Source organism: Planococcus citri, chromosome 4 (assembly GCF_950023065.1).
Source record: "Planococcus citri chromosome 4, ihPlaCitr1.1, whole genome shotgun sequence".
In the NCBI taxonomy this organism is placed as follows: Eukaryota; Metazoa; Arthropoda; class Insecta; order Hemiptera; family Pseudococcidae; genus Planococcus; species Planococcus citri.
This window is the reverse complement of record NC_088680.1, coordinates 8,793,012-8,808,410: the sequence shown is the minus strand read 5'-3', so window position 1 is coordinate 8,808,410 and position 15,399 is coordinate 8,793,012. Positions and strand designations below refer to the sequence as shown.

Genomic DNA, 15,399 nt, shown 5'->3' with positions numbered 1-15,399 from the left:
GAATCAAAAATGGGAAAAAAATTGAAATTTTACCAAATAGACCAAGAGAGCTGATATTTGGTGTGTGCCTTGTTTTCGACCCTACAAATCGTTGGAAACGGTTTCGAACCATTTTGAGGGGTAGTTCCGGAGCATCCTAGCAAATTTTTGAAAATTTTCCACAATATATTTTACCCAATTGAGTTGATATGATGAAAATGCTAGATCGAAAGAGCATGTCCAATTGTCCAAAAACCTTCGTAACCAAAATTTCAGGCAATAAAGTTCAATTTTGGATTTTTTGGTAAAGAAGGAGGGTCATTATGGGCATTTTCGTGCCCCTCGCTACTTCGAGACTTGAATGGCCTCTTCTTATAGGGGATGGTCCCTAGTATTAATATTAGGCGGTATTTTCCCAGAAAAGCCCATAGGGGGGGCTGTGGGGTGGCCCCAAGTCGAAAATTTCAAAAATTTTTAGAACCACTGCTCGAAAATGTAAAAAATTAAAAGTAGCGAATATATGTTGCTTTAAGGGTAGGCAATGCAGAACGTAACGCTTTTTTCATTTTTGACCTTTTTGGGGGTTGTGGTGGGGGTATTTCTATTTTTGAAAATTTTGAAACCCCCTTTTTTGACCCTTCCCGTCGAGCCCCGCTAATGCCCTTTTCATGGTTTATTGCTACTAGTAGTAAGTTCAATTGATATCATTTGCAACCCCCTCACCAACTTGGCTCATATCGAAAAATTCAATTTTTGACTTTTTTTTGAGGTCCATATTTTGGGAAACCATGAAAAGCTATCGAGGTCCGGTTTGCGGCAAATATGTTGAATTTTACTTCTTAATCGACTGGCATGCTTGAATTTTTATTTCAAGTCAATTTTTGACCTCATTGTTGCAGATCACTTTTGGGGGTGGCGAACTTTGAGAACCCCTGAAAAAAGTTGTAAAGTGAATTTTTTCAAACTTTGAGCTGAAATGGTCTTAAATACATGTGTTTAACCAACATAATATGCGAATGCGATATTTTAATACAATTTAGTCATTTTGGGTGATTTTATCAAAAAAAGTAGTGTTTTAACAACAGGCATAGCTTTTCCGACAAAAGTTCTGAAACTTCAATAACACTTTTCTCAGCCCCATTCCAACCGATTTTGAAAATTTTTCAGTATGTTATGTATATCCTTATTAGGTATCCCCACAAAAATTTTCAACCCCCTCCCCTTATATTTACCCTTCAAAATGGCGTATTTCAACTAATATTATGCTTTTTCACAATAATAAAAATAAAAATTGAGGCGGCCAAGTGTTCTGTAGAGGGCTAGATGAGTGTAGCAAAAAATCTGACGTCATATTCGTGCTCAGTGGTATCGAATCATAAGAAAACTATACCCTACTCATTAATTCTTAGTTTTTTTCCCTAAAATTCCAATTTTACTCCCAACCCTCCCTATGACACATTTTTACACCTGAATGGTAAATATGAGGGGAGGGGGTTAAAAATTTTTGTGGGGATACCTAATAAGGATATACATAACATACTGAAAAATTTTCAAAATCGGTTGGAATGGGGCTGAGAAAAGTGTTATTGAAGTTTCAGAAAAGGGGGGCTCTCCAAAAAGGGGAGGGGGTGTGGATCTGAAACTTTCCACGCGGAAGTTTCTCAATGGTACCTACCTCCCATGCTAATATCAACTCGAACGATTTCGATGACCATTTCACCCCTCTTAGGAGCCTATAGCGGCTATAGCCTTTATGTATTTTTCAGAGAACCCCTTCATTTGAATGGTTGCAGTTTCGCCCCTTTTGAACATACAAGGGAAGTTGATACATCATTACATCGGAAATTCGACATAGATTCTTTTATCTAGCCACATATTTTTCGCTAAAATGCAATGCGGGAGAGAAAATGGCGAAAAACTGATTTCGGGCGAGGTTCCACCCCCTTTGAGGGGGTTCCGGACCCCGTAGGGGCCAGGACTTTTAGTAGGTTGTTGAGGGGACCTCTGTGAACAATATCTGCGAAAGATCGGTTTGATATTAATTTTTCCTGCAAAAATGTCTTTAATGACTGGACTACCACGAATACATGTAGCTTAACTTTTGCCGGAAAGCTATGCCTGTTGTTAAAACACTACTTTTTTTGATAAAATCACCCAAAATGACTAAATTGTATTAAAATATCGCATTCGCATATTATGTTGGTTAAACACATGTATTTAAGACCATTTCAGCTCAAAGTTTGAAAAAATTCACTTTACAACTTTTTTCAGGGGTTCTCAAAGTTCGCCACCCCCAAAAGTGATCTGCAACAATGAGGTCAAAAATTGACTTGAAATAAAAATTCAAGCATGCCAGTCGATTAAGAAGTAAAATTCAACATATTTGCCGCAAACCGGACCTCGATAGCTTTTCATGGTTTCCCAAAATATGGACCTCAAAAAAAAGTCAAAAATTGAATTTTTCGATATGAGCCAAGTTGGTGAGGGGGTTGCAAATGATATCAATTGAACTTACTACTAGTAGCAATAAACCATGAAAAGGGCATTAGCGGGGCTCGACGGGAAGGGTCAAAAAAGGGGGTTTCAAAATTTTCAAAAATAGAAATACCCCCACCACAACCCCCAAAAAGGTCAAAAATGAAAAAAGCGTTACGTTCTGCATTGCCTACCCTTAAAGCAACATATATTCGCTACTTTTAATTTTTTACATTTTCGAGCAGTGGTTCTAAAAATTTTTGAAATTTTCGACTTGGGGCCACCCCACAGCCCCCCCTATGGGCTTTTCTGGGAAAATACCGCCTAATATTAATACTACGGACCATCCCCTATAAGAAGAGTCCATTCAAGTCTCGAAGTAGCGAGGGGCACGAAAATGCCCATAATGACCCTCCTTCTTTAAAAAAAATTAAATTTTGGCCAAAAATTTGAAGGGACTTTTTGACAATTTTTACTAAACACTATAATACGACCTTTTTCGGTAATTTTTTCAAAAAACCAAACTTTCTTGTCAATTTTGCAGAAAGAAAATCCAAGATTTTTTTGGTATCCGAAAAACATGATTTTTCTGATGTCTTTGTCAATGGCTAAAAACATGACTTTTCAGACAGTTGAGACAAAAATAAAATATACTTTTTGGATATTTTATCTATAAAAATCTGATAACTTTCGCAGCAATTTTAGCAGAAAATTGGCAGCAAAGCAGTCTAGGTCATCCCCACTTCTTTTAAGGAGGAAAAACCCGAAAACAGGGGTAAAATGAGGGGTTTCCACCTTAATTCCGCCTTAAATGAGGCGGGGATGACCTAGGAAGCTGAAATTTGGATATGTTGATCACAATGGGAGTACTGACCAATGATATAATTTTGGACTATTTTCATCCATTTGGGACCATATTATGCCCCTCCAAAAAAATGACCATTCCGTAATTTTCGAATTTGACCCTCCCCACTCTAGGGATGGACTTTATGTCCCAAAAGAATCTCATTCCCCAAGTTTGACTTTATTTGATCGATTAGAACAGGTTCCAAGTCCCAAAGTCATGAAATGTGAATTTATTGAAATCACATCACTGAGGGGTCGTAGCTCCACCCTCTTGGGGCTAGGGAGTTGGTTGATAGCTCATTTGGTAGGTATTTGAGAGGAGATTAAATAATCAGTGCTCATTTTACTCAAAACAATTTTTTGACAAAAAACTTATTTTGGGTGGCTTTGATCCACTGTGGGGGGGAGGTAGCTCGCGGGGTAGGGGCGGGGGCTTTTAGTATGTTGTTCACCACACTATCCTAGACAATATTCACCAAAAAAACCTTTGATCCCATAAGCAGGACATACAGATCAAAGCAATCAAACTCGAGTTATTTCAAAACCCTGCCGCAAATTTTTCCCAAAACCTCCAAGATTATTTCTCATTTTCCAAATTCAATCACCTCCATATCATCAAATCTTTGCCATATTTTCTAGAGCAACAGCAAAGCTTGGCAATCTACCTCGCCAGTCCACATGTCATCTCGATGATGAATACTTCATCGCCACGGCACCCAGATAACACACACACACGAAGGAAAAAAACGGGTTAATCGAAACACCAAATAATCATAATACAATGCAACCAGTCATATCCGCCGTTTGCGATTGCTAGCATGTCTGCATTAATATGTTAATTCGTTCGCCTACAATGATTTTAATATTTACAGCCGCGTACGTACACGAAACTATATACACAACAGCTATAGGAATAGCAGCTCTATAAGAGAATCCGATGATAAGAAAACAATTACATATACCTTAATCTCTCCATCTTTACGGGGTTGTAAGCGTTGAAATATAACACCGCTTAAGCGACCAGTGTGTGTACTGTGTAGGTAAAGTTATGAAAAATTACAGTCATAAATATTAACTAATCGGCACCGAGTTGGTATACGTTTTGCTGGCGTGTCCTTTTGGCTCCATGAGTATATAAGTTGAAAAATGGGAAATTCACATTTATACCTACGGTAGCCATCGGTATACTTGGAATCGTACAAGAATCAACTCACAACTGCAGCGTATAGCAGCAATAATGTTAACAAGTTTCAAATGTAGGTACTTTGCAACATACACGGAGACTTTGTTCTGCATGGCGGAGTTTACATAAAGCTTTTCACATATACCTACATTATAATGTATTTTCAAAGCAGACGTCCGCGCTTCTTCCACTATAGTAAATAGTTCTTTATCACGCGAACTTGGCGAGTTAAACCATCGGGTGGCATTTACCACAGCACAGATACGAGTACCTACTCTACAATGCAACGATGCAATATCACAATCGTGTGAGCCGAGAGAAGAAACACGTCATGCGATGCAATGCATGCAACTAATAGTACCTATACGTAAGATGCAGGTACATCACATCTCACCTACAACACTGTTCTGTAGGTCTGGGCAGATACAGGTGTCTGTGCCTCTCTATCAGCATCTCAATTCGCTTTCGCACCCACTATATCGCGTGTTCGATCGATAACCTTATAAATTATTTTCAATCAAAATCCACACACATTTCAGATGTATAAACACATCTAAATCTGTAACGCTACTTGAACTTTTCTCGACTCAGGCCATTGCATCGCCTTCGTTTCATGCCTATATAGAGTGTGTTATTAACAACGCGATAATTATACCCGCCTGTAACGCTATTTCCAATTTCTGTATCAATTTTCTATTGTTCGAGTTCACCTTCGCTTTCGTGCGTGTAAATTCCACGAATCGTATACTTGCGCACCTACGTACGCCTTGGCTCGCGTGAACACCACCTTATCGCCTATATTTAGTGCAAAAATTACCGCTATTATATTCGCCTTTACACCTGAGTCCAGGTATATAGTAAAGTATGCATTTATTCGAAATCCGTGTCGGAGTCTCTCGAACCCGCCTATATCCGCTCCCCGAACACACGCAGGCGACATAAACTCGCGCATCATGGCGCACCAGCACTACTTGTTGGCTCGACAATTGGTTATCTTCGCGGTTCGATGGTTTGTTTATCCAGTTTGCACATCTTTCAGCCATGAGCCAACCACACAGAGCTGGTCGTATTGTAATTCTATATCTATGGCTGGGATGATGACAATGATGATGATTACTTTGCTGCTTAAGGGTATCGCATTTCTTATTCTTCACTGGATACTTCTCTGCTCTTTGATGTCAGTAGCTAGAACTATCCATGAGACCAGAGTCAACTCCCACGATATAGGTGTAGTTTACATGTTGCCTCAAGCATCGATGAGGTTCCCAAGATGCAATAAAATAATCACTCAAAAATGAGGAGAGAAACACTCCGCTAGATATAGTGCCCACTTTTGCAAAAAAGAGTTTCACTGATGCTGAATTGACTATCGTAGAAGGTACAAATTGCACTCGTTGAATTAATCAATCTAAAAAGTTGAAAATTCGAGTAAAAATGTGCCAGTTGCAAATTATGGCCAACTGTGCTGGGTTTTTTAATTGCCAAAAAGAGGCTGTTTTTCGCCAAAATTGACCAAAAGTGTCAATTTTTGCCAAACTCGACCAAAATCTCGAATTTTTGTCGGAGTTACCAGAAAAAGTGATTTTTTTTATCAACGTTGTTGGGAAGTCCCTTTTGTGGCAAAATCGTCAAAAGCACTAATTTTTGCCAAAATTGGAAATTCTCAACTTTGTTGAGTCCCTACATATTTAAAACAGTCTTGTTTTTTTTAAGGTGTCAAAAAAGGCCGTTTTTCGCCAAAGTCCCTTTTCTCGCAAAATCGTCAAAAAGCTCTCAATTTTTGCCAAACTGATTTTTTTTTGGAAAAATTGCCAAAAAATGCCAGTTTTATTCCCCGAAAATGCTATTTTTTGCCAAATTTATTCAAAACCACCAATTTTTGCCCCAAAAAATTCTATTTCTTGACAAAATTGTCAAAAAGTCTGTTTTCTTACAATTGTAAACAAGTCCTAATTTTCGTAACATTGGAAATTCTCAACTTTATCCAACTATATTGTTTTTTTTTTTTCAAAAATTCCAGAAGAGTGTCCATTTTTTGACAAAATTTACCAAAAGTGCCAATTTTCTTCCAAAATTGTCTAAAACTCACAATTTTTGACGGAGATTATCAAAACAGGTGGTATTTCTTTATCAAAATGGTCGGAAAGTTCCTTTTCTGGTAAAATTGCCAAAAAGTTCTTATTTTTGTCAATATTGGAAATTCTCGAATTAGTTGTTTAAGAAGCACTGATTTTTGTTTTTTTTGAAAAATTGTCAAAAAAAGTCAGTTTTTTGCACAAATTGCCTGAAAATGCTTTTTTAGCCGTTTAAAATCACCAATTTTTGTCAGAATAAGTCCTAATTTTTGTATCATTGGAAATTCTTGACTTACCTGGTTTTTTTTTTTCAAAAATTCCCAAGGCCTTTTTTCACAAAAAATTGACCAAAAATGTCAATTTTTCCCAAAATTGTCTGAAAGTTGCAATTTTTGACGGAGTTACCGAAACAGGTGCTATTTCTTTATCAAAGTGGTCGGAAAGTTCCTTTTCCGGTAAAATTCTCAAAAAGTCCTTATTTTTGTCAAAATTGGAAATACTCGCATTAGTTGTTTAAAAAGCATTAATTTTTTTCGAAAAATTGCCAAAAAAAACAGTTTCTTGCATAAATTGCCCGAAAATGCTATTTTTAGCCGAATTTGTTTGAAACTACCAATTTGTCAGAATTACCAAAAAAAAATGTTTATTTCTTGTCAAAATTGTCAAAAAGTCTTTTTTCTTTGCAATTGTGAAAAGTCCTAATTTTTGTATACGTTGGAAATTCTCGATTTATCCTGTTTTTTTTTTTTTCAAAAATGCCCGAAAAGAGGCCCTTTTTTGCCAAAATTAACAAAAGGTGTCAATTTTTCCAAAAATTTTCTAAAACTCCCAAATTTTGGCAGAGTCACCAAAAAAAGTGTTATTTCTGTACGAAAATTGTCAAAAAGTCTTTTTTCTTGCAATTGTGAAAAGTCCTAATTTTTGTAGGTACTTAAACGTTGAAAATTCTCGATTTATCCTGTTTTTTTTTTCAAAAATTCCCGAAAAGAGGCCCTTTTTTGCCAAAATTAACCAAATGTTTCAATGTTTCCAAAAATCTTCTAAAACTTCCAAATTTTGACGGAGTTGTCAAAAAAAAGTGTTATTTTTGTATGAAAATTGTCAGAAAGTTCCTGTTCTGGTGACATTTTCAAAAAGTTTTAATTTATGTGAAAATGGGAAATTCTCGATTCGGTTGTCAGACAGGTTCTGTATTTTCATTCAAAATTTCCATAAAGAGTCAGTTTTTTTTGCCAAAGTTGACCAAAACTGCCATTTTTTAAAATTCTCAATTTTCGTCAATGTTCTTGAAAAAGTTATGTTTTTTGTGCAAATCGCCGAAAAGGGTCCTGTTTGCCTGTCAAAATTACCAAAAAGTCCCAATTTTTGCAAGAATTGTCAAAAAATGCAATTTTTGCCAAAGTTGATTCATTTGTACAAATTTTTGAAAAATCATTTTTTTCTGTCCCTAAAAATCAATTAGGGCGACAATTAATCCATTTTTATCGATGTGATGTTTTGAGTTGTAAAATAGACTCTTTTTAAACCCCGAATATTTTGAGGTGGAGGAGAATGAGGGGAAGAAGGAAGAAAAGGAGAAGGATGCGAGTAATCTGAATGATTATTGATAGAGTGAGTCAAAAATAAGTCGAGTTTTAGAATTTTTGATGCGATATCCAATTTTCTTCAGATTTAATTCATTTCGTTTATAATTTCGAAAAATTTGAAATTTTTTTTTTTGAATTTGAATTTGAACAATAGCGAACTCGTATATTATACTTATGCCAGAAATCGAACATTTTCACTCTAGCAAAATGGCGAAACACTGACAGTAAATTGATGGCAAATTTCTCATCGTCGAAATACTTACATACGATGAGTACAGTATGTGTAAAAAAATTCACACCATTACCTACTATACTCGAGACCGAAACAGTGTTGTGGTTTATTCTATATTTTTTTGTTGTTTTGTTTAACTTTAGTAAGTGTATGCGTTTCTGCTTCATTAACTCGACCGTTTGTTTGGTTCGCTCGCACAAAGGTACATATAGAAAAAATTAACGTTTTGAAAAATTACACGGTAGGATAAGGCTGTACGAGTGTAGGTACGTAAGTTGGTGTACTTATATATGCAAAACAGTTCTCACGATTTCCATATTTAAACGAACACATCGTGCTAATTCGGGAGCGTTGCGAGTGCGTATGTGTATGTACATATTGAAAGAACCATCGGCGAAATTCGCATAGCCATCGTATAGGTGAATTTACATATTTTAATGGTCAGCTATACGACTTATACGAGTACATAACTACATACGTACATACTCGTACGTAGATGTGTGTACAGTTTAGTCATCGAGTGGTAATTAAACGTGTATTAGACGTGTATGAGTAGGTACCTTACCTAGTCGAGTACATGTAGGCTTCATTAATAAAAATTCAGTGTAAAATTTGTCTATTGTGTTTGACGTTTTGTAATTGGGATAGAAAAAATGAATGAGAAGTTGAAGATCGATCAATACGATGGCGCTTAGTTTGCCTTGTGAGTTTGTATGGATACGATCCAAGATTGGTAAATTTATATTCGCGAAGGAGAACTATACATTTATAGAGACTGAGAGTGAAATAAACGTATAAAATTGTCTCTAGGTATATCCACGTGTACTCGTAGAAGAGATGATCTCACGTAAAATAACATCGAACGTTCCTCTCGATGCAATATTTACGATCTGACTATGAGCAAATCGCCAATAACGATAACGCTTCCCCTTGGCAGAGAACGAGAGCTCATATGGTACGAGCAGTGATAACGATTTATATAAATCAGCATCGTCGTTATTGTCGATCGATGCTGAGATGCTAAAATACATAATAGAGGAGTCTCCTTGGTGATGGGAATTTGTATGTGTGAGATACGAGTAGATAGATTTTAAATTATGTACGAGTAAGTATTAGAATTGTGAAAATTACCTGTAATACTCTTTTAGCTAGACCAGTCTTCTGTGATAATTGTTTTAAATCTTTAGCATCGGGGTTGTGATTAACGGTGAAATAGGTTTTCATCGTTCTAAGTTGGTGGTGTTTGAACGACGTTCGCATGCGTTTGGTTCTTTGGTGATGAGATCCATTCGGTCCGCCTAAACCATGGCTTCCGCTGCCGCCGAATGCCATATCTAAATAGGAATCGGAATTTATATCTGTAACATACAAAAGTAGTAACAATTTTAATTCGGGGTAGAATATTTTGAAGTTATGTTTAATAATTAATGGGGCGAGGGAGGGTGGGGGGGGGTATGAAATGTCCCAGGGTGAATGATAATATCATTCATTGCCTTCAAACGAATTGTGAAAAACATTTTAAAAAATCAATATAGGAAATCGAGGATGAATTGATTGAAAATTCGGAGTAAATAACTACATAGAAAATCAGTTTGAAAATCACCAGACAATTTCTGAAAAAAAAATGAGCAAAATTGAGCAAAAAAATCTGTGAAAAATATTTTTTAAAAATGACTAGGAAATCGATGACGAGTCACTTGAAAATTTGTGACAGAATTTACAAGAACATAGTTTCTAAAAACACTAAAAAATTAATGTTGAAAATCTACTTGAAAATTGGAGGAGAAATACGAGTAAGCAAAAATCCTTGAGAAGTTGATTAAAAATTAGAAAAAATAATGTAATAAAAAACGAATAAAAATAAACATTTGCTCATAATTTTTTTTTTATTCGTTGCTCATAAATCATTAATTTTTTTTTTTGGGGGTGTTTATAATTACAAGATTATTACACCCGTAAGGGGGGGGGGGGGGTTAGATTAAACATTTGAAAAAAATGACTATCAAATAAGTGACAAAACTCGTCAAAAAATCAGGAAAAAACCACTGAAAAAATTGGTCGCCAAGGCTTCAGAAAATTGGTTTAAAAATCACCAAAAAAAAAAAAAAAATGGAAAAAAACACCCGAAAAATTTAGTGAAAAATTGTATTTGGAAAATCACTGGAATATTAGAGATAGGAATGATTCACTATGAAATCAATAGAGAATTGGTAGCCAAACCCCTGGAATATAAATGTATGTTCAAATCTCACAAGAAAAGAATTTTAAAAAACACTAAAAATTTGTCTAAAAATGAAGAAAAAATGGGACAAAAAAGGTCAGTGAAAATTGATGCATAATTTGTAAAAAAATTACCAACTAAATAGTGTTGATACTTGAATCACTATGAACATTGCCATTGGTGAAAAAATTAGCATAAAATTGAGAGAAGGGCGGAGGGGCGGAGGAAATCACTACAAAATTAGCCAACAGGTCATTTTTTTTAAAAAAAAACTTTAAATCAAAAAAATCTCCAGAAAAAATTAGCATAAAATTGTGAGAGAGAGAGGAGGGGCAAGGAAATCACCACTACAAAATTAGCCAACAGGTCATTTAAAAAAAAAACTTCAAATTAAAAAAAATCTCTAGGTAAATTGATCAAAAAAAAATTCAAAAAAGTTCAGTAAAACAAATAGAAATCAGCATTTGGAAAAACTGACTAAAAAATCAATGGCGAAACTCAGAAGGGAATCACTAGAAAATTGGTTTACAAACCCTATTAAAAAATATCAAGAAAAACTGCAGGAAGAAATACAAAAAAAATCACCAAAAAAAATTCACCAAAAAATGACTGAATATTTTATCTAATTTTTAAAAAAATTTAGCAGAAAATTTTTTATATAAGAAAAATTGGCAGGAAATTATTGAAACATTAGTTGACGAAAATTGGTTTAAAAATTCATGAAAAAAAATCAGTTTAAATACAATGAAAATTCGTTTAAAAATTATTCGGAAATTAAGAAAAAAAAAACAACAAGAAAATTAAGGACAAATCATAAAAATCACCTAAAAGTGATATTATTTCGGTAAAATATCACAAAAGTCAGCAAAAATCACATAAAACATTAAGTAGGTAGTTATCGAATTTTTTCAATTTCAAAAAAGTAGTCCAAAAATTACAAAAATGTCTCGACTCTGGATTTCAACGAACTGTACGAATTTTGTTAGAGGTTGCGTGAATTTTTTTTGACTATTCTCTCGTTCTTTTGAATAAAATGATGAAATGAGTGGTGATGGGCGAGGAGAAGAGGGTTAATCTTGAAATCGTATGTATCTTCATGGAGAAAAATATCAATGAAAACCTCCTATATTGGAATACATGAAAATCTAGGGACACCATATTCCATAAATTTTTCATGTTTTTCGTTGTTTTTCAACTTAACGAGCTTCATGGGAGGGAACTAACAACATTTGGAGGGCCAAGGGTGGGTTTTTGTGGAAAATGTGTTTATTTAAAAGTAGCTGGTACTATTCCTATGAAATGAAATATTTTGAAGTAACAGTTGGTTGCTGAAGTTGTAAAAAAGCTGGGTTTCTCGAATTTTTTGCCATGATGGTTGAAGAAAATATGTACCAAAAAAAACTTTTCAAATCATACAAGTTTTTTTTGGGGGGCTTTTTTCAATTTTTTTGAAAAATTAGGTGCAGGGGTAGATATAAATTTTTGCGCCTGTACACAGTACAAACATTGTCTCGAACCCCCTCTCCACCCCCTACTAACATTAATTTTTTTTAGTTTTTTTGTGTTTATTTAAGTATAGAAAAACTCTGCCCATGAATGAAAAATTTTCAAAAAAATTTCACAGACATTATTTTTTATATTTTTCCCAAATTTGAGGGTGGGGAGGGGGGGTTTCGTACAAGAGATCCAATATCATTTGAGGATTCAACGAAGGTGTTTCCTTGAAAAAAGAGGTATTTCCCAAAAAGGTGCCCTGATTTTGATTTATTCTGATTTTTTCTGATTTTTTCAACTGGGGGGGGGGGGGTTCTTTCTAACAGAATTTTGATAAATTGATTTTTTTTAAATTCTGGTTTTTGTCAACTTGGGGTTACCGGTAACACTTTTTTGCAGATAGGGGGAAACTAAAAAATAGGGAATTATTTCCTCATCTAAGATAACAACTGGGGGGGGGTGAAAAATTCCAACTTCACAAAATAATTACCCATACACAAGAGAACGATATATTTAACGAAGAAAAACATGATGCTAAAAATATTAATACTTCGTTCAAGACCCAATCCGAATTAAAAAGCATTCATTTCGTCATCGAGCCACCATCGTGTTTAGAGAATGACAACTATGCGTACCTCTACATGTCCAACGAGAACGACGACGACGACGCGGACGACACATTTACGGCGAACCGGTTATGCAATTCAAACAACACTCTCGTCAGTCGCCATTTTATCGTTCCCTCTTTTCCATAGTACCATACATCACCGCACATAACACAGTACAATACACCGCCTGCCTTATCCTATAATAATATTTATACGCTCGAATGATACATGTGTCTAAATTATCGAACATTTTCAAGGTTCGTGGTCGAAACGAATTTCGTACTGACAGACAGCGTCGGTCGTTTACCAAACCATATACTCGCATACACATTACACATTATTTCCTCGTCACCAGCATAACCGTCAGTCGATGCTGTCGAAAAATCCGGACAAAATTCAAGGCCCAATATGCCACGTACGAGTTTTGGTGCTATATTCTGTGACACATCCTATATGGTACACCAAAAAGACCATATTATAGTAGAATAGGTACAGTAAGCCATAAAAATGATACTTATGACGATGAGAGGCGCGATGGCGATGGCGGCGCTTCACCGAGGCGAAGGCAACGCTACGCGAGCGACGTGCAAAAATAATTAAAATGGTACGTAGAGGTATAGAATATTGTCATAAGCTGCGCCTGAAACCGGTTCTCTTTGCCATATAGCGACAAGTTATTGTTATCTTTTCCAAAAAAAGACACATCACGCGGTTACGCGAATTTTTCATTCGCTTCATTACCAATGAATGAAGTGGTTTTTATGACTATACAATACGAGACCAAGATCCAAGACCAAGACGACGACGCCATCGACATCATCGTCGCTGTTGCCTGCAGTTGTTGTGGGTCGCTGCTGCGTCGTCGTCGCTTTTATCATCATCGTGAACGGTAACAACAACAGCGACAGCAGCAGCACAACAAACAAGTCAATCATCTTTGAAATACTTTGCGCTATACGCGTATGTATGGAGGTATTATATACGTATAAAAATACGTGCTTGGAGTAAAATTTCATATTATAGGTCATCGTGAGTATACCTTAACTCTATAGGCAGTCTCTCCATCATGCATTTTGCAATACGCATACTATTATTGTATATTACTTATAGGTATTCACGTATACCTGCAACAATTCTAATACGATACGACGACGATATGACACAAGTAGTTCGTTACTTTATAGCTTTTGGTTATACAAAAAGGGCGCATGCAGACGGAGTCAGTTGAGCTCGAGCACAGGGACAGGTTATAGAGGTTCAGTTTTCGTGTAAATCTTATTTGATAAAGAGCTTACGTCAACGAGTGCGAATATTATACGAGTGCAAGATTTATTCGAGAGCCCTTTCTGACTGTTTATATGGTGCTTATGGTGCTTGGGCCCTCCTCCGTGCCTGCCTTGTGTCTTGGTATATCTTTTTTATCCGCACGCCATGTACTCGTACTCGAGACGATATATTTACGATCGATATTACACGAGCACGACACGAAGCCGATCGTAAATTACCTTCAATCGCGACTTGGAAAAATTACGAGATCATTTTTCGGCGGGTGTAAGTTAGAGGGCATGTGTATTTACGTCATAATGCACCACTCTGCGGTGCAGATCGAGACGTAGACGACTCCGTAGGGCAATTGTGGTATGGTTTTCGTCATACGAGTACCAATTGCAGTTTGCAAGAGTGTTCCAAAACTTTATAGGATCGCCGAATTGATTTTTCAATAGGTACTAACTTTCTGCTGCATGAGAATTTGTTTAGATATTTCATAATTTATGGATGGGTAACAGTTGGAAGTTGTGGGGCAAGATGAGGGATTGAAATTTCACAAAAAATGACAATTTTCCAAAAGAGGCGTTCAATTAAGGTATAACGATCTTCTTTGACAAGATTTCAGAGATTCTTGATCTATAATTGTAGGTATTTCAATATTGTGACAACGAATTAATCTGTAATTTTTTGTTGTTTTCTTTGTTTCAGGTGAGTTCAATGACTTTGAAATTTTCATCATTAAAAAAAAGGTAACATATTTTTTACGATTATTATTTTTCAATTTTTTAATGCACGAATGTATGCTGAGAAAGTTGTCTTCGAATTAGTCTTACGTCTTAGATAAAAAAATGGAAATTTGATGTGAAAAAGCGGTCCAATTGAATTTTTTTCAATGTATGTGCCTCATCAAAGATCAAACCGGTAATTTACAAAGAAATGTACTGAATTTGAAGAGTGTCTATATACCGGTACAAAAAAAGCACGAAAGCACGAAAATTTCTAAAAAAAAAAAAAAAAAAAAAATTGGTCTCATTATCAAAACTACTTATTGTTGTTTTTAATTTTTATTCAATTCCCTCTGTTCCACATTTCTTGAATATTATAAATTTTAAAAAGATTTTGCCCTCGTTTCGTTTTGAAATTAGAAAATTTTCTGCGAATTTAGCAGTTGGTTGCTGAAGTTGTAAAAAATCTGGTTTTGTCGAATTTTTTGCCATAATGGTTAAATAAAATACAGAACAAACTATTTCAAATCACAAGTTTTTTTTGGGGACTTTTTTCAATTTTTTTGAAAAATTAGGTGAGGGTAGGTGTATAGATTTTTTGCGCCTCTACACAGTACAAACATTATCTCACCCCCTTTCCACTCATTTAAATTGTATCCCAAGAACTTTTGTGGAAAAAAATTCTTAAAAGTTTCTGAGTAAGTAA

The 15,399-nt window shown here is 35.4% G+C and overlaps 1 protein-coding gene across 1 annotated transcript in view; it reads right to left on the bottom strand.

The window, feature by feature from the left end:
- LOC135844111 (LIM/homeobox protein Lhx9-like) overlaps positions 1-15,399 on the bottom strand; it is a 126,849-nt gene that overhangs the window by 24,413 nt on the left and 87,037 nt on the right. Inside the window, exon 5 of the mRNA XM_065362222.1 lies at positions 9,508-9,734. Within this exon, the coding sequence (XP_065218294.1) occupies positions 9,508-9,734 (227 nt within the window). The remainder of the gene's footprint in view (positions 1-9,507; positions 9,735-15,399) is intronic.